Source organism: Amphiura filiformis, chromosome 1 (genome assembly GCF_039555335.1).
Source record: "Amphiura filiformis chromosome 1, Afil_fr2py, whole genome shotgun sequence".
Classification (NCBI taxonomy): domain Eukaryota; kingdom Metazoa; phylum Echinodermata; class Ophiuroidea; order Amphilepidida; family Amphiuridae; genus Amphiura; species Amphiura filiformis.
Window position 1 is genome coordinate 87,381,516 of NC_092628.1, and position 27,632 is coordinate 87,409,147.

Consider the following 27,632-nt stretch of genomic DNA (forward strand, 5'->3'; position numbering starts at 1 on the left):
AAAATGGCGGCGCCCATGGACGATGGCGATCATAATTCCGATGTCAATTCGGATTTTTACGCAATTCTGAACTCTAGAAAAGAGGTAAGTTCATGGTGAAATTGCAGACCTTCGTTTATTTGGGTAAATGTGCATTCAAGTAGGTTGAGTATTCGTGGATATGGTGAAAAAATGCTTTCATTTGTAAGATCGAGTGCAAGAAAACGAAAAAAAGGTCAAAATTCGACAACCATGAACATGTAGTACATACAAGGAACTTATACGATGTCCTCATTCACAAACTGATACTTCTTCTTCTTCTTTTAGTTCAGTCGGTAAATAAAGGTGCACAATGTGCATATCACACCAACTGAAATGACCTGGTGACTCGCGTGAAGATTTAGTGACTTGCGAAATGCTTTGTTGCGTTGACTTTGAAGGCTTCCACTGTCTTAGAGTTAATCACATAAGCTGGCATTTTGTTCCATTCAGCTATTGTCTTAGGGAAGAAGGAGTTCTTGAACACGTCTTTGTTGGCCCTGTGCTCAAAAAAAAATTTCTGTTGATGGCCCCTAGTATTTCTAGTATTCAACTTGAGATGAGATGTTGGAGAGATAGCTACAAGGTTGTTGTGTATTTTGTAGAGCATGGTCAATCTCTTGATTTTTCTCCGCACTCTTAGATCACCCCATTGGAGATCTTCTAGAAGTCTTGTGACTGTTCCTTCCTCTCTGCTGTAGTTTCTTTTGCAGAACCTAGCTGCTTGTCTTTGCACCCTATCCAGAGATTTACTATTGCAGATTGTATGTGGATCCCATGCTGCCACTGCATATTCAAGGTGAGGTCTCACCAGAGAGAGGAACGCTGTGGATTTAACCTCTTCACTGCAACTCCACAAGTTACGCCTAATTACACCAAGGACTCTCTGAGCTTTACTTGTAGCTTTTTTGGTTTGTTTATTCCAACTGAGAGTGTTGTGGAGCTCAATCCCCAAGTAAGGATGGGATATCATGGGATTCTTCAGATGATAGCGGCACACCACAAAAGGTGTATTTCCTCTTGGTGGGGTTCCATGATCCAAAGGATATGGTACAACACTTTGACGGATTGAAATCCATGAGCCAATCATTCTGCCAGGACTCCAACAGCTCGAGATCATTTTGAAGCGAAGATATGTCCTTGTCAGATGAAATAGGCTGGTAAACAAGGCAATCGTCAGCGAACATTCTGACTTGCGAGGTCAGCTTGTCAGGTAAGTCATTTATATATGACAGGAATAATAGTGGTCCCAAGACCGTTCCCTGAGGAACACCTGACGAACAGCTGCTGCCGAGGATGACTCGCCGTCAATAACTACTCGTTGCTGTCGACTTGACAGGAAGTTAGAAATCCAAGAGTGTAATGATCCTCTGATCCCTAAGTGATGGAGCTTATGCATGAGACGCTTGTGAGGCACTTTGTCAAATGCTTTCGTGAAATCCAATATCGCCACGTCGATGGTTTTCTTGTCTTCCATGGTGGACGCCAAGTCATTGATGGTAAGTATCAGCTGGGTCTCAGTTGACCTCTTGGCTCTGAATCCGTGTTGGGTATCTGACAAAATGCTGTTCTGCTCAAAGAACTTCATGATATGGCTGTGTAAAATATGCTCAAGGAGTTTACAGACTACAGATGTAAGCGACACTGGACGATAATTCGCAGGCTCTGCACGATCACCCTTTTTAAAGATCGGAGCTATATTAGCTATCTTCCAATCATCGGGCACTTCTCCATTATCAACCGAAGTCTGGAACATGTCTCGTAGTAATGGAGCAAGATCTTTTGCTGCCAGCTTCAAGAACCAAGGTGGAATTCCATCTGGTCCCATAGCTTTTGAAGCATTAATATTCATGAGCAGTTTTTCAACCCCATTAGTAGAGATGATCAGGTTTGGTATTCCATGAGGTAGAGAGAAGCTCACATGAGGGAGTGTGTTGTCATTCTCCTTTGTGAAAACGCTTTGGAATTGATGGTTCAGCATTTCAGCCTTTTCCTTTGTGTCGCTAACGGTCTTGTTATCCTTCTTAAGATCGCCAACACCAGTACTTTCTTGTCTTAAGTTCTTTATGTAAGACCAGAATGCTTTCGGCTTGTCTTTGATGGAGGAACTCAGAAATTCATTGACAAATCTAGCTTTAGCGCTTCTAATTGCTCTGGTGAATTCCTTTCTAGCTGAGCAAAATATGCTCCAGTCTTCACCAGACTTGGTTTTACGGGCACGGTTGTAAAGCTTTTGTTTTTTCCTGCATTGTCTACGGAGTGCTCTGCTGAACCATGGCACATCAAACCTTGAGCTTGTCATCCGGCTGGGAACAAATTTCTCCATGGCTTCCAGGATACAGTTCTTAATGGCATCCCACTTAGCACTAGCACTAACGTCCACAAGCTTGGCAAAATACTCGGCCGAGAATTGACGAATGTGGTCACCAATAGCCTCTAAATCTGCTTTATCCACCAGGAACTTTTTTGCGTTTGATCTTGCGCTTTCTACTGGGTCTCAGATCTAGGTCCACCACTACCGCATCATGGTCAGAAATGCCATCTGTGACTGATACCTTCTTCACAATGTTTGTGTTGTCGGTGAAGACTAAATCCAAGATGTTGTTACAGTCATCTTTGTGCCTTGTGGGTTCTGTGACTAGTTGGTCAAGATTGTGGTCTTCTACCAAGTTGGTGAGCTTCTGAGCAGCTATCCTACTGTACCCTCTTGGGTAACTAACCGCAGAATTAGTTGGCCAGTCAATGTTGGGTAGGTTAAAGTCTCCAACTAGAAGCAGATTACTGTTATTGGATTGTTCCTTCATCTTTAGAATTGATGTATTTACTTCATCAATCCTAAGCCCATGATTGTCTTCAGACGCCCTGTAGAAATTGCCTATTATCAGAGGCTTATTTTGTTTCAAGTTCAACTCACTCCATATTATTTCACATGATGAGTCCAGATCTTTACGGTGGGTACAAATGAGATCAGTTTTAATTGCCTGGAAAACCCCTCCACCATGGGTGATAGTCTGCCTGTCCTTTCTAAGCACGGTAAATGTAGGCGGGCATATTTCAGCACTGCTTACACCATCATGCAGCCAAGATTCAGTCCCACATATCACGTCTGGGTTGTGCAAATCTATCATAGCTGCTAGATCAGCTGGTTTATTCACAATGCTACGGCAGTTAATCATAAGGCAACGCAGAAATGGTTTCACAACTGAACGTAAAGGTTTCTTGTTCTTGGAATTGGTTTGATTTTCACACGAGTCACCAGACTCGTTATCCGTGCTGGCTGAGTCATCCATACTGGCTGAGTCATCCACATCGGCTGAGTCAGAGGTACTTTCTCTCGATGCTATTTACACAATCAGGGCAGAACCAAAGCTCGTCGCTGTTTGCTAGGCGATCATGAGTGGCCTCATCCATATTGGTACATTTATCATGCAGCCAAAAGTCACAACCATCACACTGCACTGCAGCGTCAACTCCCTCCACTACACATTCTTTACAGAGTCCACATGGGTAAAAACAACTCTGACTATCTGTCCATCGTATAAGACTGTCCCGTACGGCAATGTGGTGAAGGAATATTACACAGTCAAGAATAGGCTCCATCATTTTTTTGTTCTGATCCCTCCCAGTCTCCCAAAACATCAAAACATCAAAAGCGTTGCCGTTGCACATTTACATGTACTTACTTAAGACTGTCCTTTTTCATATAACGCAGACGAATAAGTAGGGCCAAGCTACCTAGAAATGGTCAAATTTTGGCAAGAAATATCTCTGTGTAATCCTATGTAAGTCCCATATCACATCGTTATCGGCGATCGTGATTTTTTTCCCCTGAAGTTTGGCTGGTACCCACTAGCGTCATGCATGTGACATGACACAGCTAAAATAATCGACCGAAAATCGGGGATCATTAAAACGTCAACAAATTTCAAAACACAGAAAGCAGTAAACTTAATGGCGAGCGGTCCGAATTTTGAGCCATACAAGTTTACGTGGTGAACTAATGAACATGATGAATGATCAAATCAATCATTTTTGCATGACCAAACAGGAAAGTCTGTCAGACGAGATTCAGATAACACCTGAACCCTCACCTGAGTTTCTCAAGCAAAATGGTAATACGCATTTATTAACCTATTTCTTAAACGAGAAAAAAAAGACATGATTTATTTTGCTGTTAATAACCATGATAACAATTGCAAAATTATGATCACTAGTCTAATTTGACATTTAAAAATACATGCTGATTGTTGGAACAGACATGACCAGACAGAACCAAAATATAAATGCATGATCAACCCACCCGAAAAATGAATCAATCCTACGGGCCGCGAACGTATGCGAAAGCCCTGCCCCTGTGCATCATACATGTAGGGGAGTGCCAATACACATCAATGCACTCCACTCCGCCGCCATGTCGACATACTTTTCGAACCGCTTTGCTGGTTTCTGGTGTTCTCCAAGCCAAGGGACAGTCTTGGGTCCCTTAAAGCGATAATGTGTCATTTGCATAAAGAATAGATTCCTATTTAAGGCCAGAGTATGGGGAGACACATTCGTCCACACCTGAATTTGAGATTTCTTGATATTTATGAACACAAAGATGTATTCTTTCACTTGAAACTGATAAAAATACAACTTCCTAATATTTACTTGTATTTTTGCTTGATTTTTTTCACTCTTTTCAACTCTAAAAACTTTGGCTCAAGACAGCTTAGTAAAATGGCGGGAAATAATGAGTCGGCAATGCGCTTAATGCGAAATATTGTGATTACGCACATGATTCGCGTCAAAGTGACGCCGCACAACTCTGCTGCGTATGTCCAACGCAGTCAAGACGCATTCAGTATGTTGTTAACACCAGCAAATGTGATGTAAACAAAACAAAAATTTGCAGTAAAAAAGGCACTTAGATTTTTTTATTATTTTGGATTTAGGCGCACTAAAAACAGACATTATAGATTCATTGGTGCAAAAAGATGCATATTTAGACCATACACCAGATACAGCTTTTACAAGCGTGAAGGTCTTGCCGTTTTAAAATATAAGGACGTTTTGTGTAAGGTAGGGACCGAGTCCCGGGAATTCGAGTCCCGCCCGGGTAGCCGAGTACCCGGGCAGGAATTCCATGCCCGGATACTCGAAATTCCATATGGTCGCATGTCACAAATAGGTCACCCCAAAATGGAGGAGCCGTAACATGAAAATGCTTTCTTCCCACTTCAAGTTTGATTTATTCTAAAAGTATGATACCTATTTTAGAAAGTTTGGTGTCATTTTGTAGATAATTATGTTCTTTGTCAAATACAAAAAACCCCAAGTCAATTGGACAACTACTTTGAGATTTATACTTCAATATGTAAGATGTGCCAATGGAGGAGCTGGGGCGGGTGAGCCGGGGCGGGTGAGCCCCATAGGGTTGTACACAAAATTGTGAAAATATGGCAAACTTCAAACCTTTGTATCTTAAAAAGTACAACTAGCATGGACACCAAATTGCACATATATCATCCTGGATTGTTAATCTACCTCATAGTAGATTAACTGTAACAAAAGATGTAACTAATTAATTGCCTAATTAAATACTAATTAAGACAGTTTTCCCTATATGTTACTGTACAAAGTGTGCATGTAATGTTCCGACATTTCTAAATGGCCTATCTCTTACCCGAGTCACCCTGCTTATTCAAAAGTACACATATTTTTAAGGAAATTTGATGAGGAATTCAATTATGCTATCAGTTTTAGTGCCAGACATGGAGGAAAAAAGTTTTGATTGATAATGTCATACAATTTGTAAAATTATTTTACAATTTTGACCACCCTGTATGTTTAACATAAGGATACCAAACTCTTTCTTCCTAATTTTTTGGAAGGGCCCATGCAATGTCTTTCTGAATCCATATTTATTTTGAGCTACATAGCTTTCAGAAAAAGAAAATATGGGGTTTACCATGACACGAAAGATGTTAATTTTGTTGATGTTCCACCCTGTATATTTCTTACCCACCCTGTATTATGATATTATAATTTGTTGATTTGGCATCCTTGTAATCTAAGCTTTCCAGAAATGTATACTTTTAATGGTCTAAAATGTATTCATTAAAAGTTGTGTTGAAGTGAATCAAAATTGGTGATATTTTTATCATAAAACATTATGTTACACAAAAGATGACCAATTCATGACATGCGACCATATCATATTAATGATTTCAAAATGCATTCAAATTCAATGCATTTTGAAATCATTAATAGACTATGACATGAATACAAATGATCAATTTTCATATTAAAAATACAAAACATCTTGAATTTTTTTATTTTTTTTTTATTTCAACCATTAATGATCCTAGCATTTATGTCTAGGTCCAGGGACACTACAAAACCGAAAAATAAACGGGTACCCGGGCACAAAATTACCCGAAAATCCCAACCCTAGTTTTGTGCATAATTTTGATATTTTTTTACTAAAACGTCGATTTCTCAGAGTTCATTTTTAACAATATTGTACGATTTTTGTGACAAGATAACTCGAAAAATATGCAAGCAAAAGGTAAACCTTGGGTTGATATTGACATGAAAAACCTCTAAAAACGGTCATCATATTACATAGTTACAGGTTTGGGGAATTAAGCTTTGACTGTTAACATTACTGGGGCACGACTTGAATGAACTTGTACTGGTTGTAAAATAACATTTAAGGAATCTGAATCGGGATCGGATCGGCCCGATCTGCTAATTTTCAGATCGGAGATCGGCAGATCCGATCTTGGGTTGGATCGGCCAACACTACCTACAATGCATGTTTTTATACGCTGGCAACATACGTAATAGGTCACATGTCATGAATTGGTCATCTTTTGTGTAACATAATGTTAAATGATAAAAATATCACCAATTTTGATTCACTTCAACACAACTTTTAATGAATACATTTTAGACCATTATAAGTATATATTTCTGGAAAGCTTATATTACAAGGATGCCAAATCAACAAAGTATAACATCATAATACAGGGTGGGTAAGAAATATACAGGGTGGAAGATCAACAAAATTAGCATCTTTCTTGTCATGGTAAACCACATATTTTCTTTTTCTGAAAGCTATGTAGCTCAAAATAAATATGGATTCAGAAAGACATTGCATGAGCCCTTCAAACAAATTAGGGAGAAAAACTTTGGTATCTCTTGCGTTAAACATACAGTGTGGGCCAAAAACAACTTTACCCAATTTCAGCGGGTGGTTGCTCAAATTGTAGAAGAGCTATTCATAATATTGTTACATATTCTAAATGTATATATTTCTAAAAGTATGTGATGAAGAAATCAAAGCAAAAGAAGCTAAATTAACAAAATGGTGCTAGTTTTACGTCCGAGGGTCAAAAATCACTTTGTCCACACGTAATTCAATGGTATGTGTCTGATTGCTAAGAGTACGGCATACATATGCGTTAGGCATACATGTAATTGGTAAACACGTTTGGCTTGTATTTGGAAAAGTGATGATTTACATGCATGAAATAAATACAATCGATTTTAACCCCCATTTACTTGTCATGTACTCGAACTTCACTCCTGTAATTGACTAACAATTAGCATAAAAATTACACAATCACAAAGGTTTTATCTGGCGCAATTTTTGAATTTTAAATATATAGGCCTTCGTGCATTTTGTGACTGCGTGGCTTATTTCTAAATAGGTTTGCAAGGTGTCAAGATAAGGCAATTCACAACACAAGAGATGACTTTTATGGCATATGAGGTATACTTAATTAAGAACAGAAAGCTTTTTGCTAGTGCAGAGTCAATTTTGGATTCGTTTCCCGAACGTAAGATACCACCGAAACCTACCATAACTCTTCATACGAACAACTTTCACAACCTCGGAAGTGTGATGAATAGATGCAAAGCACGGAGCGGACGTCCAAGAACTGGTCGTTCAGCTGCAAATATTGCAGCGGTTCAAAGGGAACTTGCAGCTAACCCCAGAGTCAGTTGTCGATGCAACAATTTGCCGAACATACCACCTGACCACGAACGCAATAAGTTCAATAACTTTCCTGTAGATAACATTTCGTAATGACAAAAAAAATCAGGTCTGAGGTTACAATTGCTTTGCGCATATTTGAAGAGAATTATGTTTATCTTTGCAGCGTGAAAGCTGCATATCATGACGAAATATCATAATTTGACATTTAAATTGTTCATGTTTGATTTATTTGATTGTGTTATATAAAATTGCTGAGCAAATTTGTGCGTATGAGTGGTTCTCATTCTTTATCGAACTCGCCATTGCAAGTGATGCGACGCGACAGTTAGCAGGCCTCCGCGTGGACAAAGTTAATTTTGACTCTTTGATTTAAAACTAGCGTCATGTTTTTAATTTAATACATTTGTGGATAGTTTTTTCACCAAATACTCTAAAGAAGATGTTCTTTATGAATATGTGAAAACAATTTGCAGCAGACTTTTCAATTTTGAGATATGAACCTTTTAAATTGGGTAAAGTTGTTTTTGGCCCACACTGTACAGGGTGGTCAAAAATTGTAAAATAATTTTAGAATTTGTATGACATTATCAATTAAAACTTGTTTCCTCCATGTCTGGCACTATAAAACTAATAGCATAATTGAATTCCTCATCAAATTTCCTTAAAAATATGTGTACTTTTGAATAAGCAGGGTGTCTCAGGCAAGAGATAGGCCATTTAGAAATGCTGGAGCATTACGTGTACACTTTGTACAGTAACATATAGGGAAAACTGTCTTAATTAGCATTTAATTAAGCAATTAATTAGTTACATCTTTTGTTACAGTTGATCTACTATGAGGTAGATCTACAGTCCAGGATTATATATGTGCAATTTGTGGTCCATGCTAGTTGTACTTTTAAAGATACAAAGGTTTGAAGTTTGCCATATTTTCACAATTTTGTGTACAATCCTATGGGGCTCACCCGCCTCGCTCACCCGCCTGCTCACCCGCCCGGCTCACCCGCCTGCCCCTCCATTGACACATGTTACATATTGAAGTATAACTCTCAAAGTAGTTGTCCAATTGACTTGGGGTTTTTTGTATTTGATAAAGAACATAATTACGGTATCTACAAAATGACACCAAACTTTCTACAATAGGTATTATACTTTTAGAATAAATCAAGCTTGAAGTGCGAAGAAAGCGTTTTCATGTTACGGCCCCTCCATTTTTGGGTGACTTATTTGTGACATGCGACCAATACTGCACGGAGCATCACGCTCGACGTGTGTACACATAGCTGACATCCACGAGAGATGTTAGCCTGGGATGTTAGCAGCAGTCGATCGATGAACTCTGAATAAAATCGGGTCGACCCGGTTTTAATATTTAAGTTAAATTTTACTGTTATTAAAGCACTAAGTTAGGGTTAGTCTTTTACGTGGGATTTTAGTACCGTACACCACTGGGCATTATAATTATGCAAAAAGTAGAAATCCGAGTAAAATTGAGGGCGTTGCTGTGAAGCAAATCAAACATTATGGCTTTAATGTTTCTACTTTACATCAATGACATCGGCTCCAACATCGGTTCCACTATCAAGTTATTCACAGAGGATTGTGTGCTTTATCGCACCATTTAGTCGCCCGAGTGAAGACGCAGTTGCCCTGCAGGATGATTTGAACCAGCTAAATGAATGGGCTGATGGCATGCAGATGGGTTTCAACTCGAAAAAGTGCTACACCATGCGGATTCATAGAGAGAAGAACCCTATCATCCATAGCTACAACATGAAGGGAGATAGGCTGTCTGCAGTATCAGGCGTACTTGGGTGTTGAGATTCATTAATTTAAGCTGAGTTGGAAACCACACATTGCAAAATATGTAACATGATTACATCTAAAAGGCTAAGCATTGCAATCCCTGGAATTTATCAGAAGGAATCTTGCGCAGTGTTCAACAGCAACAAAACAGTTAGCTTACACCACCCTCGTGAGATCTCAACTTGAATACACATGTATATATGCTGGAGCCATATGGGACCCCTACAGGCTAAGAGTAAAATTGTACTATTGTGTGACTTTGAGAGTGGCCTTCTCTCCTTTCCCCTTTTCCTTGCTATTTTATTCCATTTCTTGCTTTGTTTATCAAAGCTATCTAGGCCAGCATGCATTTTATTAGCCTACATTAATATTGTACACTGGCTAATGGCTATCCAGGCTTGTGCTTTTTTAGTATTCATGAGCTTGGAATGGTCCATGGATTAACCATGGATTAGCAATTTTAGCATGTGTCCCTCACGGACCGAAAAGGGTTGTAGCTATGCTGGATGGTGGCGGTCGGACCAGCCTGGTACTCTTAATTTCCACCCGGCACTCAAGTTAATTTTGAGCCCAAATACCCGGCACTCTAGTCCCAAATGTTTCAAAATCAATGAACAATTAGTATAAAAATGAGCAATTCTTATCAAAATTTCGATTTTTTTTTTTACCATTTCATATAAATTTCACCCATCACTAAATTTTGCCTATAGCTATAAGTATAACCCTGCTGACCAAACTGGGTAAACAAACAAACAAACAAACAGAATCAGGTAGATCAGCTTGAAAGAGTACAACGAAGAGCAGTGAGATTCATCTTTTGGCTGGCAACTACAATCGTGAACTGAAGATAGTGTCACAGCCATGAGAGAGGAGCTTGGTCTACCATATTTTCAAAAAAGAAGACAACACAGTAGATTGGTCATGATGCATAAGATCAATCATGGACATGTGGCCATCCCCCTGCCGGATTACATTCAACCCAGGGCTCGCACTACCAGAAGCCAACAACAGCACCGTTTCACCAGACTAAGCACAAGCAGTGACTCCTACAAACATACATGTAGCTTCTTTCCCATAAAGGAATGGGATGGTCTTCCTCAAAATATCATTGAGCTGCCCTCAGTAGAGCAGTTCAAGGAGGCCATCGCAGCACTCTAAGCAGTCCAGCATCTCCATATAGTCACCAACACAAACATTCAACTGCATTCAGCCTGGTGAGTGCAGTTGAATGTTTTAATCTTTCTACTTCTAGGTATACTTTTATTCTGCAGCTATTGTGTTTAGTGATCTGTACTAAAAAATTGCCCAAAATTATAATTAATTATTATGGATGACTTGAATTCTCTTGCAGTCCTCATCTGAGGAATTGAAACAAGCCTACCGTCGTCTCTGCATGTTGTACCATCCGGACAAACATACAAATGCACAAGACAAACAAGATGCTGAGGTTGTCTTCAACAAAGTCCAAAAGGCGTACACAGGTAGGTTCTTATATTCATATCTTTCGATAAAGCTTAATATTAAACAGATGGATATAGGCAACTGACTCTTGAAAATGGTATTCAGTGACTCTTGAACCCCTTCTAAATTTTACAGTACTTGACTGAAGTAACTTGAGCTAAAAATGAGGTCAAATGACTTGACTTGGCCTGAATTTGTGATTTTTCTTATAACTTAATGTTACAACCTTGGTTTTACTAAAAAGCTGCATTTAATTTTAATTCTTGATATCTTATTGTTCTTGCATGTTTTATGGTTCGAGTGAGACACCTTTAAAATCTAAGCTAGAATTTGAGATATTTTGATACCTTAACTCATAAAGAATGTTTATATCCCGAATGTAAATTTGGAAATGTCTACATAAGAAAGCAGAAGTCAGGTAAACTAATATGCCAAAACCTCATCAGCAATTCTCTTACTTTACTCACCCCTTTTAGGCCATGTTATTGGATGAAAACATTTGTTTCTCATTCCTGCCATCTTCCCTTTTTTGTGGTTTACCAAAGGTGTAACCAAACGCATCAGACAAGTAAGTGATTCAATAACGTTGCTAACTTGGTATTGTACATTTTTACTTGACAGTTTTAAGTGATCCAGAGAAGCGAGCCATCTACGATGTATATGGTGAGAAAGGCCTGGAAGCCGAGTGGGACTTGGTCCCTAGAACAAGAACACCACAAGAAATCAGAGATGAATATGAGAGATTGTCAAAAGAGAGGGAAGAGAGAAGACTACAACAAAGTACAAACCCAAGGGTATGTCATGTACTTCCATACCTAAAACATTAAGATCATAAAGAAATTGATTAGGATTGCCTTTGATTATCATTCAACGGTTAATTTTAAAGACAGTTTCATACTAAGATAAAGTGGCAAGTTTTCCGTTTACAGAAAGTAGAAAAAAAAATGATGGAATTGGAGTAGAATTCAGAAAACACAAATGGGGATATCAAAAACTAATTGCAGAATTTGCTTATTTCCACCAAAAAAATGTCTATTTTGAAGGCAAAAGGGACTAGTAAACCCAATTTTTTGTAGATAAAATTTATTTTCTTCAATTCTTTTATTTACTTGCTTTTAGGGCCAATTTAGGTACCTCAATTTCATGATTCACCATATTGGATATTTCCATAGTGTTTGTAGTTATTTTCATTAATTCAATCAATGATCAGGTTTCCCTAGATTCTGCATGGTTTTGATCTATCTATCTATCTATCTAGGCTATGTCAATCCACTGTTGGATGTAGCCCTCCTCATGATCACTCCATACCTTTCTATCTAATGCTACTCTCGCCCATGTTGTACCAATATATGATGTTATATCATCTCTCCACCTCCTCTTCTGTCTACCTCTTCTTCTTTTTCCCATTCTTGGTTGCGATTCTAACAATCTCTTTGTCCATCTGTTATCATTTCTTCTGGCAACATGTCCAGCCCATCTCCATTTTGATTGTTTGATTTTTCACAAAATGTCTGCAACACCGGTCAGCTGTCTGATGGTTGAGCACCTTACTTTGTCTCCCAGTGAGATGTTTAACATTTGCCGTTCCATTGCTCTTTGAGCGGATTGTAGTTTAGTTTCTAAGTATTTAGTTAATGACCATGTTTCAGAGCCATACGTCATTGTTGGAAGGACACATTGATTATATACTTTCCTTCTGAGTGACATGGGTATATTTTTGTTGCATAAGATTTCTTTATGTCTTCCAAAGCAACTCCATCCTGCTTTTTTCCTTCTCAATATTTCTTCCTTCGAACAATCCTTTAACCTCAGTGTTTGGCCCAGATATTTATACTCCTCAACTCTTTCAATTTCCTGATCTTCAATAACGATCTTTTTATCTGTTGCCATATGTGTCATATATTTTGTTTTTCCTTTGTGCATTTTCAATCCCACCTTCTTGCTTTCTTTGTTCAAGTCATTAAGTTGTATTTCCATATCCTCCACTGTTGAGGTAGTAAGGTCAACGTCATCTGCAAATCGGAGGTCTGTTAATTTTTCTCCATCAACATTGATTCCTCTTTCATCCAAAGGTAGTTTTTTGAAGATAGCCTCCATAGCTGCAGTGAATATCTTTGGTGACAACGTATCTCCTTGTCTAACTCCTCTGGATATCTTAACAATTTTAGAAACGTCAGTATCCAGATGGATTCGAGATGTTGCATCTGTGTATATATCCTCCAGAATACAAACATACCCTTCATTTATTCCTATTTCTCTCAGTGCTTGGAAGAGATCCTGATGTGCTACGGAAACAAATGCTTTCTCGTAATCAATGAATCCAATACATAAGTCAAGTTGGTATTCGTTTGACTTTTCTATGAGTTGGTTTATTGCAAGTAGGTGGTCCATGGTTGAGAAACCTTCTCTAAAACCTGCCTGCTCTCGTGGTTGATGTTCATCCAGTTCTTTCTTTAGTCTATTTTGAAGAATTTTTGTGAACATTTTGTACAGATGTGAGAGAAGACTAATGGGTCTGTAATTCTTGATGTCTGCTTTGTCTCCCTTCTTGTGAAGAAGAATGATTTTTGCTTCCTTCCAAGATTGTGGTTTTGATCACAATATTTCAAATGTTGTTATGTTACATCTGCATTATACTGATGTATTGTTGCTTGTTTTGTTGCTTATACATGTTTTTTGTTTTCTTGATTTTGATCTCTCTAGGGAGGAATAACAGTTGGTGTAGATGCCACAGACTTTTTTGATGTTTATGATGAATATGGAGATGAATTTAGGTAAGATGATAATAAGAGTACCTGTATACCCTGAAATGCCAGACTGAAATGAATCTGTTTTCTTCAGACCACCAGGTATACACCTTTGTATCAGATGGGCATTTTATTTTTTAAAAAGACCATACATACCAGAGACATACAATACGTAAAAAAATAATTTGTAATGCCCTTCTCAAAACTAGTGCATTGCATATTTACTTGCTTAATTAGCATTTTGTGCAAATTTCATTATAAAATTGAATGAGGTTCTTTTTTAATGAACCTTTCCATGTATGTTTATGGATATGAAAATTAGAGAAATCTGGAAAGGCCATATATTAATAATAATACACAGTTATAGAGTGTGTTACAAACAACACAGTTTCTCAATGCACTTTACAAGTTTACAGTAAAAACTTTACTACAAGAATTATAACAAATGTATATAAAGCAAAGACCTGATAACATCTGGCAAGATTATTTACAACACAATAATATTTAGAGAACAAAAAATTAAGCACTTAAAGGCTCATATTAAGAACCACATTCAATTGTGTAACAAAATTTGAATGGTTCTTGAGCAAGTACAAATATAATTTGCTTCTGAAGAGTGGGCTATAAAGCCAAAACAAAAAATGTCCTATACCTTAGTGGATATAAGACAAAAGGTGTATAAGGAAAGAACATTTGGGGCATAACAGTGCATTACATTTTATTGAAGCTTATATAAATTCTGAAAGTCAAGCGACTATTGGATGTTTAAAGTAATAAAATTAATGAAAGTTACTTATAACTAATTAAATAATGGGGAATAGCCGCAATGAAATGATTTTTCTATTTTTGTAGCGGCTCACCGTCCTTGGAAGTCAAAAGTATGACTATCCAGCAATCAATAGATGTTCCTTTGACCGTCAATGACACGGTGACATTTTCTGGGCATCTAGCTACACATAATGGTAATGGGACTGGAAATTTCACAGTATCGTGTAGGAGAATATTGTCACATCAGTCATGGGGAGAGGTGAGTACAGCTTTTCTAAGAATGCATAGGTTTCTTGCCTATGCTTACATTAAATAACATACAACATCATTTTGAAAACAAAAAAGACATAGAAACAGTTCAATTAGCAGAGATGCCAGTCAGATAAATTCCAAGTTTTTACTAAGTTCTCAGTAAAAAAACAAGAGGAAGAGGTGAATGTTACTAGGATTTAAAATGTGCCGTGATCTGATCCACTCAGACCATAGTTTGAAATTTTGATAATTGAGTTCTTACCGTTTCTAACTTGTTCAGTACCTAAGCTTACTGATTTTGAACTCTCAATATCCCTGGCATACTAATGGTTGCAGAAGTGTTAACCTTTATTTGTTAATTTTCTTATTTTTGCCTATATCTCAATTTTATTATTATTATTGCTGACTTTGGTCTGATTGGATCAGATAATGGCACAAATCATATTTGTGATCATATATCTACTCAGCTAAATTGTATTTGATAAGTGTGAAGACTTTTGAAAGTTAGTTATCAAAAACTGTTTCCCCAGATGTGATGTTACTTTATTATCTTTTTTTTTTTTTTGTATAACTATTTAGTTTCAGGCTTCTGCTGGAAACGGTCCATCGGTAGCTTTCAAAATTTTCAGAAATATAGGAAAGAGAAGGTATGTATAACTGTTTGTAGTTGAATTATACTTCCCAACTGGCCAAACATGTAATCTTACTATTTTTATTCTAAATATACTAAAGGCCAGGTTATACTCCACCATCTTGCAGGCAATTTTCCAGGTGCAACATAAGCAGCTGTCAGCTTCTTATACAGCAGCTAAAATTTGCCTTATTGTCCTCTGCTGCCAAAACGTCAAGAAGGAATATAATGCCCGAACGAAGCTGAAATCAAGGCTGAGCACCAGAAGTTGCTGCAGAGATCTGAAAAAGTGCAAGAACACTAAATCTATTTGAAGTTCAACCATGTCAGTGCTAAGAAGTCCCAGTCCTAAAATAACTAATATAAAGATACTAGGACAACCTACCCTAACCTGAACATGAACCTAAATTAATCTAATTGAGTGTGGGTACCCATAAGCTTATCTTGGCTCTGCCCTTGTGTGTGCTACTAATTGTTAGTTACTTTGACAATTGAAGCAGTAAAGAATGTTCTTGTATTTCTACAGTTTTGTCACCTGTACGGGACTTGGACATGTCACACCAAGGGGACTTGCACCAGGGTTAGTAACAAGTAAGTGTGATTAAGCAATTCCTCATGCTTTAGTGCCAAATATTGTTAAATTTTCTGCTAAGGGTCATCAGTTTTGGCTGCAGCAGGACAAATAATCCTTCCCATTTACAACATACCATGTGGAAACTAAAACCTTGGTGTGGCCAATATGGAACCACAACCAGATGTCCATGAAATGTCTCCCCACCTAAAACAATGTGGGTAATTATTTGAAATAAATCCTTTGTGTGGCTGAAGTTAATTTTATATTACTTCCATGGTCCCGGTATGCGCTAGTGATCGGTGATCGCGTAGAAGTGGCGTGTCTCCTTCCCTTCTACATGCCGACTGTTGTTGTGATTGATCAGCCAATCAGCATGATTGTTTATCACTTATGTGTCTACGCTCTTGTACGCCTGGCGCACAGCACAGACCACGGAAGTAATAAAATATTACCTTTAATATAGGGCCGCAACTAGTTGTCATAAAATCTCTCCAGGCTTTCATCAAACTGGGGTGTAGTGAATATTGGACCACAACCTGATGTCCAAGAAAAGCACTCCCTTCCCCTAAAAAAATGGAAAGAAAACCTTGGCCTGTTGCAAGTTCCGCTCATCAGACTTGAAAAGAAGAATTGTAAAGAAAATATCCAAAATAAACAAATGTTTTTTTTTTAAATTGTTGATTGCTTTCAGCTGCAGCCAGGCAACTAGACAAACACACAATGGGTTATATCACATGGAAGTGGGGATTACAGTCTGCAATGACCACAATGATTGTGAGGGACACCGTCAAAAGTCATGCCGTCTTCTCATTGCAAGTAAGTAGACCATGTCGTAGGAATTGGTTTTGTTACTCTCGCTATCTAAATAATTTGCATGTGGCATGTGGGTGCCAAGATCTGCTGCTGTTCTGGCAATTTTATTAGCAAAAATCCTAGTCATGTAATGTTTTAGCACAATCAAACTTTCACCATTGGCACTGTACAACTTATTGAGAGAACACACCAGGTACCATCACCATGATGATCAATTGCACAGTTGGGAAACCACCAACCAGCAGTGCACACAGAGCACTGGATTGGCTAAACTTCCCAAGAAAAACTTTAAAACCCCAGAAAAACTTGTGATTTTTGATAAAAAAAGCCCTTGTAAATTGAGTAATGTTGGTACCGGTACCACTTAAATCAGTTACATGTATTTCAATGGGATGTAATTTGAGCTGGTGATGTCATTGGGTTATAAAGAGCTGTGGCCGATTCATTTGCAGAAGTTGAATTTGTAAAGAAGTTTGCTTGTGTTTAGCATCTAAAAACACATAAAAATGTCTTAAATTATTGTTTCTTGTTTATGTTGCAGCTTGGTATGCCTAATTCATATGCGAGTGCTAGTTATACAAGAAAGTTTGAAACTGATGACACTAGGTTGACTGTGGCTGTCAAGTAAGTGATGTAGATAGATATTCAGTGAGTTTAACATCATAGTTTATAGAGGATATAAAAGGAAACAGACAAATAAAGAATATGGCAAAGTGAAGCAGCTTTAATTATTAGTGCTTTACCTGCACATTATATTGATTACTAACACCTTTATGATTAATATATATGGCATTGGACTTGCAAGGTCACAGGATTATATATGGCATTGGACTTGCAAGGTCACAGGATTATCTGATTTTGGTCTTCATGTTTGGTGCAAATAAAATGGTCATACATGTTCCTTTCACAGCACCGTGTACAACCATTATTATGTTTTGATGAATCCAAGTGTATGAAAATATTGGGTTCCAAACATAATAATGATAAAACTGGATGCTTTATATCCAATATTTATTGGTCTCGCTTTAAAAAATTGACCCACTTGACTTTATGTGTTTATTTCAGAGCTGGTATGTTTGGTTCTCACATAGAATATGGAGGGAGAGAAAGGTATCTCGCATAGTCGCATTGGTGCTAGATTGAGTATAGGAGTACCCCATGGTATTACACTTAGAGTTAAGTAAGTATTGCACAATTCATAATAGACTGGCTGCTGCCCATATGTACCTTGTTTTGATCTCTTAAGTTGTGTCCTTGATGGATATTCCTTCCCAAAATGTCCAAAGTGAAGGAGCTTCATGGATTTCCCAATTTTACTAGTCCTGCACAGGGAAATATGAGAGTGTTACAGCATCATCAATATGTAATGGGGAATATAGAACCAAATGAAATTGATTTTTTTCTTAACGGAATAGGAAAAAATGATAGTTGTTGTGCGCTGGTACTGTTTGGTAAAATGCCTATAAATTACATTATAATATTATAGTATAATTTTTTTTCATGAGCAATTGTTTTCACTCATTTTTGTCTTCATGACAGCATACAGTTTACTCTGGTTTTATGACACTTCATCATGGTGCTTGCTTTTTTCAGCAAGCAGCTGTCACAAAGCTGGTGTGCTACTCAGCAGCAGCAGCATGACTCTGAAAGCCAGTGTTGTTGCTTGTTGCTCATTGGCCAAAGATGGTATCCTGTGCCTTACATCAGAGCAGCCAGGCTCTTGAGTAGACTCAAAGTCAACTCTAAGTGATTTGTTACTTTAGGCAAAGCGGTGGTGTGATAAATCGTGATCGATAATCGGCTTGCAGCTAGTTACCGCTGGCGTCATCAGAGCTGCAAGTGGTATGCTGAAACCAGCCTAATTCTTTTTCTCCCTTCATTTATTATTGCACAGATTTCACCGAGCCAACCAAGCCTTCATATTTCCCATTCATCTATCACAAGAAGTAATCCCCAATGCCATATTCTATGGAACCATAGCCCCATTAGCAATATTCTGGGTCGTCAAAGTATGTGTGATTGATCCATTCTTGCTGAAGGAGAAAGAAAAGTAAGTGTTCTAAATGAAAATGTGCCATCATGGGAAGTTTGGAATGCAAGATCACTTGTGTTGGTAGATGTAATAATTTAGGTGTTTTTTTATCGTATGATCTCAACACATTATAAAGGTTTTTCTAATATTCGGTCACAACTTTGACCTTCAGCAGGAGACGGGCAAACAAAGGTAAGGATTAGTGACCTTTTGGACACTTGACCCCAAAAGTGAGTCGTACACTAGTGGTAGCTTTTATTGTTCTCTGTCACGATTGAGTGGTTGGGTGACTCTGGTATATATGACCTTATGTGCCTTTCAAAATATCTTGTCTCCTTGTCAAGAATCTTAACTTGATCCAAATCGGATTGTGGGGATTTGATGTTAGACTTTGAGGGATGTCTATAATTTCAAGTTGTTTTGAGATCGCAGGTTTGACATATTAAATCTGAGAATAAAATCAAGCTTCATATATAGAAAAGGCACCCACAAATAAAAAGATTCTGCATTTTGACCCACAACAGTTGTAAATAGTAAGGCAAATAGTAACAGGAATGGCACTTGCTTTGGAAGACCTATCCAGTTGGAAATTTGAGATCTGTGAGTAAACTTGCACCCAAAGACATTCATGATACAAAATTTGAAATGTCAAACACTGTGCAAAATTGTTGTAAATTTGAGATGAGCAAGTTGTGATGCTGGTAAGTTGGAACCATGGCAACTGGTCCAATCTTAGCTAACTAATTTTTAAATCTTATTAGCATGAATTAATGAAATCAACTTGGTGCAAAAATTGCACTTCTACAGTGATACTATACCTGTGAAATATTTCGAATTGTATGTATATTGTATGAGAGGAGATAAGTGGTTTGTAATATTGCACACAAATATTTTGTTTTTCAGGGATATTGAGCAACAGAAAAATGCAAACAAAGAAACACTAGAACAGAGGAGAAGTGAAGCTGAATCAGAGGTATGGTAGATCAACCTTTGATACAGAACAAACTGAATAATATATAATACTTACTTTATGCCAGAATGTTAAAATAGGATTAAGGACTTTATCTAGCCCCATCTATAATTTTATGTGGCTTATGGTTGTCAATCTTGTCATGATGGCAAAAGGTAGAGCAATGTGAGGGAAAACATAATGGAAGTCTTGTGAAAATCATGTTGTCAAAGCTATAAGAGGTAAGGCCAATCTGATTCTAAGAGTTCCACTGAAAAATGGGTGTGTTATCCCCAGGGTGGGGGGGGGCATGAAAATGTAAAGGAAACATATCTTAATGGACCTGTAAAAGCTAAGAAAACAGGTCTTAGGAGGCCCGTAAAAATGAAAAACAGCAATATGATTAAAACTAGCGAGAAGAGATAAAGAGATAGTCAACAAACAATATTTTTGCGGGACAATTTGGAAATTTTGGCCCACTTCTGAAGTCCTGCACTTCATTTCTAATCAAAGGGGCCCATATGTTCATTATACTTGTGGGCCCCATAATGGCTCTCGGCGGCACTGGATTCCAAAGACATGCTGGAGAAGAATTCTTCTTGACTTTTTGCTACTTAATGGGTGCAGCTATGATGTTAGTATTAAAATGAATAAATAAATTAGAAGGAAACAAAGAAGATTGTGGAATTTTGGACTTAATTTAATAAAAATTAATTTAATGAAATTTGGACTGAAAAATTTGGAGTTATTTTGTCCAATTACTTAAACTCTAAGAGGAAATATTTGAAGTGTATGTAATAAATAAAGCTACACCAACACCTAAACAATGTGATTTACCTTTCATTTAAGATGTTTGATTGATTGCCAGCCTCATCCTCCCCCTTTACCCAATCAACTGCAGATTTTGGTATCAGTTGGAAAATCATATTTGTTATTATACTCCCATGGTCCCATGGAATATTGTTTCTTTAAGGCGATATGAGCAAAAGCATGGTTGTTGTTCTATGGGCCACTTTGATACACGTTTTTGCTTCTACTTGTAGAATCCAAATCACTGAGCAATTTATCTGAAAATTGTAATGTAAGGTAGAAACAGATTTTGTGTTACAATGGGAGTGCCCACCTGTAACTTTTTTAAGTTATTTTTTTACCAGCATTTGGAATAATTCAGTGTCATCTTTCTGCCCATATAGGTGAGACTTATGCAGGAGATGGTACGTAGGATAACAGAAACAGAAAGCTCCAAGCAAGGGTTGATTATCGTCCAGGCCTGGTATGGCAAGCTAGTATCCATACAAGCATCAACAGAAGATGGGGCAAATGAACTGGACACTAATGTTATTGATGTTACTATACCCCTACAGTGCCAAGTGAAAGATTCTAAGCTATTATTAACAGATGTGTCCAAGGTAATATTTGTAATTTTGCATTCAAAATGACATAGATACTTTTTCTATATTGACTATACACTGATCCGACTTCACCATTACTGCGGTGCGGTGTCCCGAGGTAAAACTTAGCGGTGTCCCGAGGTCGGGGGTTCCATCCGTTATTTATTGTGTGCTATTCAGAATTGTACACAGGCATTGTACACAACAGTGATTATCAATACACACTCACGAGTATTGAATTACGAATTAAATCTCTCGCTCTAGTACATCTGTGTTTCCGTCAATAGAGGGCCAAATACAGTAAACGCTTCTCAAATTTGTGTATAGGTCTGTCTGTCTGGCCGAGATGGGATGATTTCTCATTGGACACTGTGCTACTGTGCTGAATTACCTGTCCAATGGACCTCCTGAAAACATGCCACTAAATGTCAACATTTTGAGCTTACAAAGTTACATAGCCCAGCAGTTGCTGTAAAGCATGATATTAAAATTTTCGCACTTCGGAAAGAATAAAATTATATGATATGTTTTGTACCATATTTTGTGCAACATGAAGGCTGCTCTTCAACATGATGGCTGTAATATAAGGAATCACTAGGGAGAAATTTGACAATAAGTTTCTGAATTCAAGGACTTCCTTATTTCTGTTTTTCTCAGTCTGTAAATCCAAACTTTCAAAATGACCAATAATCCATGTTTTGTTTTGTAAAAAGTCCCTGCAAAACCTTCAAAATAAATATATTTCACTGCATAGTGGATGATGGAAGAAGGGAAGGAAACAAACAGTTAAAGAGTAGCTATCATCATGAAATCAGTGTAGTATAGTTATGAATTGAATTGCATGTTGCAAAAAGTAATCTTGAAAACTCTGTAGTCAACTTGATAGGCACAACATCTAATTTGGTCCCATAACACTATCGGTGCCCGGATAGGTACCGATGACTCTTTTTATTATACCCAGAACATTTGCATAGTGCTTTCATTTTTAGTTAAATTAAAAATGATAACACTATGCAAATGTTAATTATTATGCTTGATACAATTTAGTACAGCACCAGGGTATGAAAAAAAAGAGTCATCGGTACATTAGAGGACTCCGATCATGCTCTAGGACTAAATAAGATGCGGGTCTTAGTCAATCAATGAATTTCACAGTTAAAGATTATTGGTGTTTACAGTAAGATATGCATCCATTTGCAAATGGCAGGTGTAAATGTTCCTCATTTCTTTACCATGCATATATATATATATCGTTGTATTTATAATTATCATCTTCGTATTTTTACAGGCTAATCTTCCAGGCTTTTATGACCCTTGCCTGGGAGAAGATAAGAGTCTACGGGTGCGCTACCAGTTTAGGCAAGGGCTACACGAGTGTACTGTGACAGACAAGGAGCCCTTAAGGATACCTAAGCAATGTAAGTAAGATGGGTTTTTTAAAGGAGGATTTCGTGATCCTAGCATCCTCTTTTTATGACATTTTTCAGTAGATATCCACGAAAAAAGCTTATTCCCAAAATTTCAGTTGATTCCGATTTTACGTTTATGCGAGTTATGCACGATTATGTGTATTACACTGGCCACTGTTGTAATTTCGTTCTGGTATACCAGAACGAAATTCAAATTTGACGATATTGTTGCTAAATGACTTAATCTGCAAGACATTTTTGGTACACAAACATTATGTAGCCAGAGGTTTCCAGTGGTATAAAAATGGGGGGGATGAGGCTGTGGATCACGAAATGCTAGTTTGTTATACCAAACCATTTGATGATAATAACAGAGATTGCTTATGACCAAGTTAAAAATGGAAATGATGATGAAAATGAGAACAATGATTGATGTCGATTATGACTATGCGTATGAAATTATAAACCATTAGGATGTGGTAATACTAACCCTTCTCTGGCTTTCCTGGGTTGTAATTGTAAATTAAATTGACACAAAATTGATTGCTATAAGCAAAGCAACTTTGGCTACTAAACAATTTGATTTTTCAAAATATGCTGAAAAATAGTGAACAAAAAGAAAGTACCTAAAATTCCAAAAAAATTAAACACTATTAACATTTTATTGGTAGTATTAAAGCATTAATAATTGTTTTTGCATCTTTTCAACTCACAGCTCATAGACTGGAAACAAGCTGAGTTGGATAGAACTGTCATTTACTTTGGCTGTTCTTTTATCATTGACCACTTTGCAACGTATACCTCTGATTATTTTCCTTGAAAGAAGTTTATTTTTGTGATACAACAAGCAGGGCTGTAGCTTAACCCCTACTGGCCAGCCCATCTGTGATGGTAAACTTCGCTGTTAGGCTGGTAAAGTTTCGTAAGACCTAGCTACCGGCCTGTCTGGTGTGTAATAATTTTTGAGCAGTGTAAGTAAAACCAAATATTGGGCCAGATAGTTTTATAGTAGGACTGATATATTTCTTGAACTTACTGGCCCAGTTGATTAATACTAGTAAAGGATAAGATACAGTCCTGACACCAAGAATATATGATATGCATCAAGCTTTTTGTTGTGTTCTTTTTAACCTTGCATCCTGACAACGAGAGTATTATGATATGCATGAAGCTTTTTTGTGGTTTTTTTTAACTTTGTGTTTCTTTTCTTATTATTTGTGACTTATTTGATCCACTCAGGCCAATATAAAACAGAACAAAATATAAGAAAAGTTACTTTCATAAATGTGCTAACTTTATAGTCAAGAATGCTTGAGACATGGGCCCTCAGCATTACAAAGCTTATTCAACATGCGGTAATAATATATAACAATGACAACTAAATTTTCTTATTGCCAATGTTGGGTTGTATGGATCAGCTTGTGTCAAAATTATTATGTTTCCTCTCGGTGAATCAGTGACGTCAACACGTTCAGAAAGGTGTTGTTGCTTGCGCATCCATGCAGCATCTTTAACATGCTTGGGTACAACGCCTGTGATTTGAATCTGTACCCAATTAAGAAATAAAGGGTAATGCATGATCTTTTACACAAAAATAATGTGTCTGAGGCAGTAAAAACGTAAATAATGGGTGAGGCGCAGCCGAACCCATTATTTACGTTTTTACTGATTGCGTGTACATATGATTCACGTTGATCACTCGTATAAAAGTATGTACACGTACCAAGTAACTCTAAGGTAATGCAGAAAGCTAGTGCAGGTGATTGGAGACGGATATAGACTATACATTAGGCACCGGAGTTTCGCGCGATTTAAAACGGCAAAATGCGCTGGCCACTTTTCAAAATGCGCGAAAATGCGCCAAAAAATAGGTCAAAATGCGCTAAAATGCGTGATCCCATGTTATCAATGCAAAACACGAGAAAAACGTCGGTAAAACCATGGCCTGTCAATCAATTACTGAACGACTTCCGGTTCATTTCCAGTTTCTGGAAAAATAAAAAATAAAGATGGCGACCATCACAAATCGTCGATCGAAATGTCGAAAGCAAGGGCAAATTTCCCCACATTATGCTTGGTTTAATGATCGTTATTTGTATTTTGATGTACATAAGTGAAGTTAGAACCAATATTGCGTGAATTTTCTTGTAAATGCTGCCGATTTGGGGCATAAAATCGTAAGTTTTAACTTTAAGCTTATCGATGGGTCAAAATCGTGAACATTCTCGATGGAACCCAAAATGCGCTTTGGACACCCAAATGCGCGAAAATGTGCGCTTTTGCGCGAACCGCGCAAAACTCCGGTGCCTACTATACATTGTGCTGATACGGCATGCTAAGTACTATAAGTGCTAAGACCCAAATTGTCATTTGATTTTGATTCTGACAAAACTGTAAGAGGTATACTATTTAGGTCAATATGTGTGACAATAATCATAACATTGCGCTTGAGTTTGAGAGGAGGTAGACTCCTTTATGTTGTGTCTGTTATATGGAGGAGATAACATTGATTCCTTCCACCTGGCAAAGTATGTGCTAATTGAAGTAGTCAGGCTATTGGGTTAAGATGTTAAAATTGTTTCAGGAAATGAATCAGTTGTGTGATCAACCTAAGGAGCATTAATTTTGATGGGTTGAAGAGAAGAGGTTGCATGTTTGGCAAAATCAATTTTCAGTTCTCCAGTGAATATTTGGCATTTTATAAGCTACAATATGCTCAAAATTCCTACCAACAATAGTGATTGGGTGTCTTGGCATGTTGTCCTTTCTGCTAAACTGCACATGCTTTATACTGGTTCTTCAGGACTTTGTGTGACCTTGGCCTGACCAAGAAAACTGGATGCGACAATTTAAAATTTTGCTGGGAAAAAAACAAGATGCAACACTCTTTAGGATATACTGCAAAATTATCATTGTTATGGAATCAGAATCATTATGTGTGATTATAGCACCTATGTGTAATGGTAGTATTGAATTCATCATCATCAGCAAAGTGCATTGACCACATATGCAGTAGTTCTGTCTGGTAAATAGCATTTTAAGGATTTTTATAACAACTTTTAAAATTTAAATTGTTGAAAATGCATGCCCCGCCAACCCTCTTTTATGTGTTCTAATAAATGTGTAAATATGATATTGGGGCTGCATGTCAAACTATTTTATTGTGATTTACTTCTGCTATGGATGTTGCATAAGGGCTCAGCCCGCTCCATACCATGCAGTACAGTGTTATTGTGGGATGTACAAGTCATGATAAAGCAAGAACAACAAATGTTAGTCTTAATGACTTGATTTATCAATGAAGGAAAGGGTAAATATATAGTTGAAATTTTTAATAATTTAATTCCCATGATATCTTTGCAATAAGTTTCTTCTTTCTTTTCTCCCCCAAACTGAAGGAAACCTTAGATAATAATAAGAATGTGATTCATTTTGATGCATTGATGTCATTGGCTTTTTGATACCTTGCTTTGAGTGTGTGTGCTTATAGAAGTTGATGCATGATTGTAAATTGAACTATATATTGCGTTTTCTCTAGTGCAGTGACATCAGTGCACATTTCACTGGGTGCAGCATTAAATGGCGAGCAATTCAAAGATGCTGAGTAGGTGCCTGGGGTAGTTGCGTGTTGCCATGTGCCAAAAGCTGCATCAATTTGTTGATGGCACTGACTACAATAGAGAAAAACAATAAGGGATGAATTTCACTAACACTAACAAATGCATGATAAGTTACGATTATAGAAAGATGTCCGATCAACAACCTTATTCCCACTATTTCTCCACCGAAATATTAGGGTTGAAAGAAAATATTTATTTGTTTGAATATTATAAGCCAAAGATGTCCGTTCTTACAAAGATCCCAAAAATTGGGAACCAAGGGAGAATAGTGCCAGTGCATTGATTGGTCACCCCAGGTTAAATAAGAAATAAATAAGTAAATAAATAAAATTATTTTTGGGATCTTTGGTTCTTAGTAGTTTTCTATGAGACCTTGAAAATACACATATCTGCCCTCCAGTGGCTGATATCTTAGTTGTTGAGTGGCATCAAATTGCCCATCAGTGGTGCTGGCTGACTGCTGATAACTGTTGGACATTTCAAGAGTGACCGCCTGCATGTCCGGCAAAAAGCAATTTTAGATAAGTGAGTAAGCGATTCAGCTGCCAGTAATGTTTGCAGTAAAGCTTGCCAGAGGGGGGGGGGGGGGGGGGGCTCTATTGGGTTGCTTTTATGCAAGAACACCCTAGAAAGACTTAAGAGTTTTAGAATTACTGGCAAAACCTGTTAGTGTTGAAAGTAAGGTACACCCCTGCGTGGAGACCAGCATACAACATGTAGGGTGGACCCTCCTAACTTCAAGCATTATGAAACATGTAATAGTAATTTAAAGGATATTATTTTTTTGATCATACATAATGTTTACAGCCATATAATTATATATGCATTAATTTGTTGTCAGAATATGTATCTCTTTTTCCATATGCATGGCATAAAATGCCAGGCCATCTGAACAGGTACTGGTCAGCATGACAGTCAGGACAATAGTGCAAATCAAATAGATTGACAATACATGTATAGTACCTTCAGGCCAAAAAAAATGTTTGGAGACCGACCCAAAAAAAATTAAAATCTTGGGTGTTTTTTTTTTTCAATCACTTTTTTGGACAGTATCAAGAACATTTTATATTTGCTATTCACTTATTTTATTTATTAAATGCATATTTGATTAAAAACATGAAGTATTTCCATTTAAATTTAGTCCAAAAACACACAATTGTTTTACCAAAAAATT

At 37.3% G+C, this 27,632-nt stretch overlaps 1 protein-coding gene across 1 annotated transcript; it reads left to right on the forward strand.

The window, feature by feature from the left end:
* Positions 1–23,759, forward strand: LOC140156043 (dnaJ homolog subfamily C member 11-like). Its single transcript, XM_072179154.1, is given in 16 exon segments — positions 1–84; positions 11,163–11,292; positions 11,894–12,066; positions 13,976–14,046; positions 14,872–15,046; positions 15,619–15,686; positions 16,197–16,261; positions 16,936–17,060; positions 17,599–17,681; positions 18,123–18,156; positions 18,158–18,237; positions 18,952–19,107; positions 19,993–20,062; positions 21,232–21,447; positions 22,718–22,847; positions 23,554–23,759. Coding segments are annotated over 16 exon segments (1,680 nt in total). The 5' UTR covers positions 1–3; the 3' UTR covers positions 23,577–23,759.
* Positions 23,760–27,632: the final 3,873 nt, after the last annotated feature.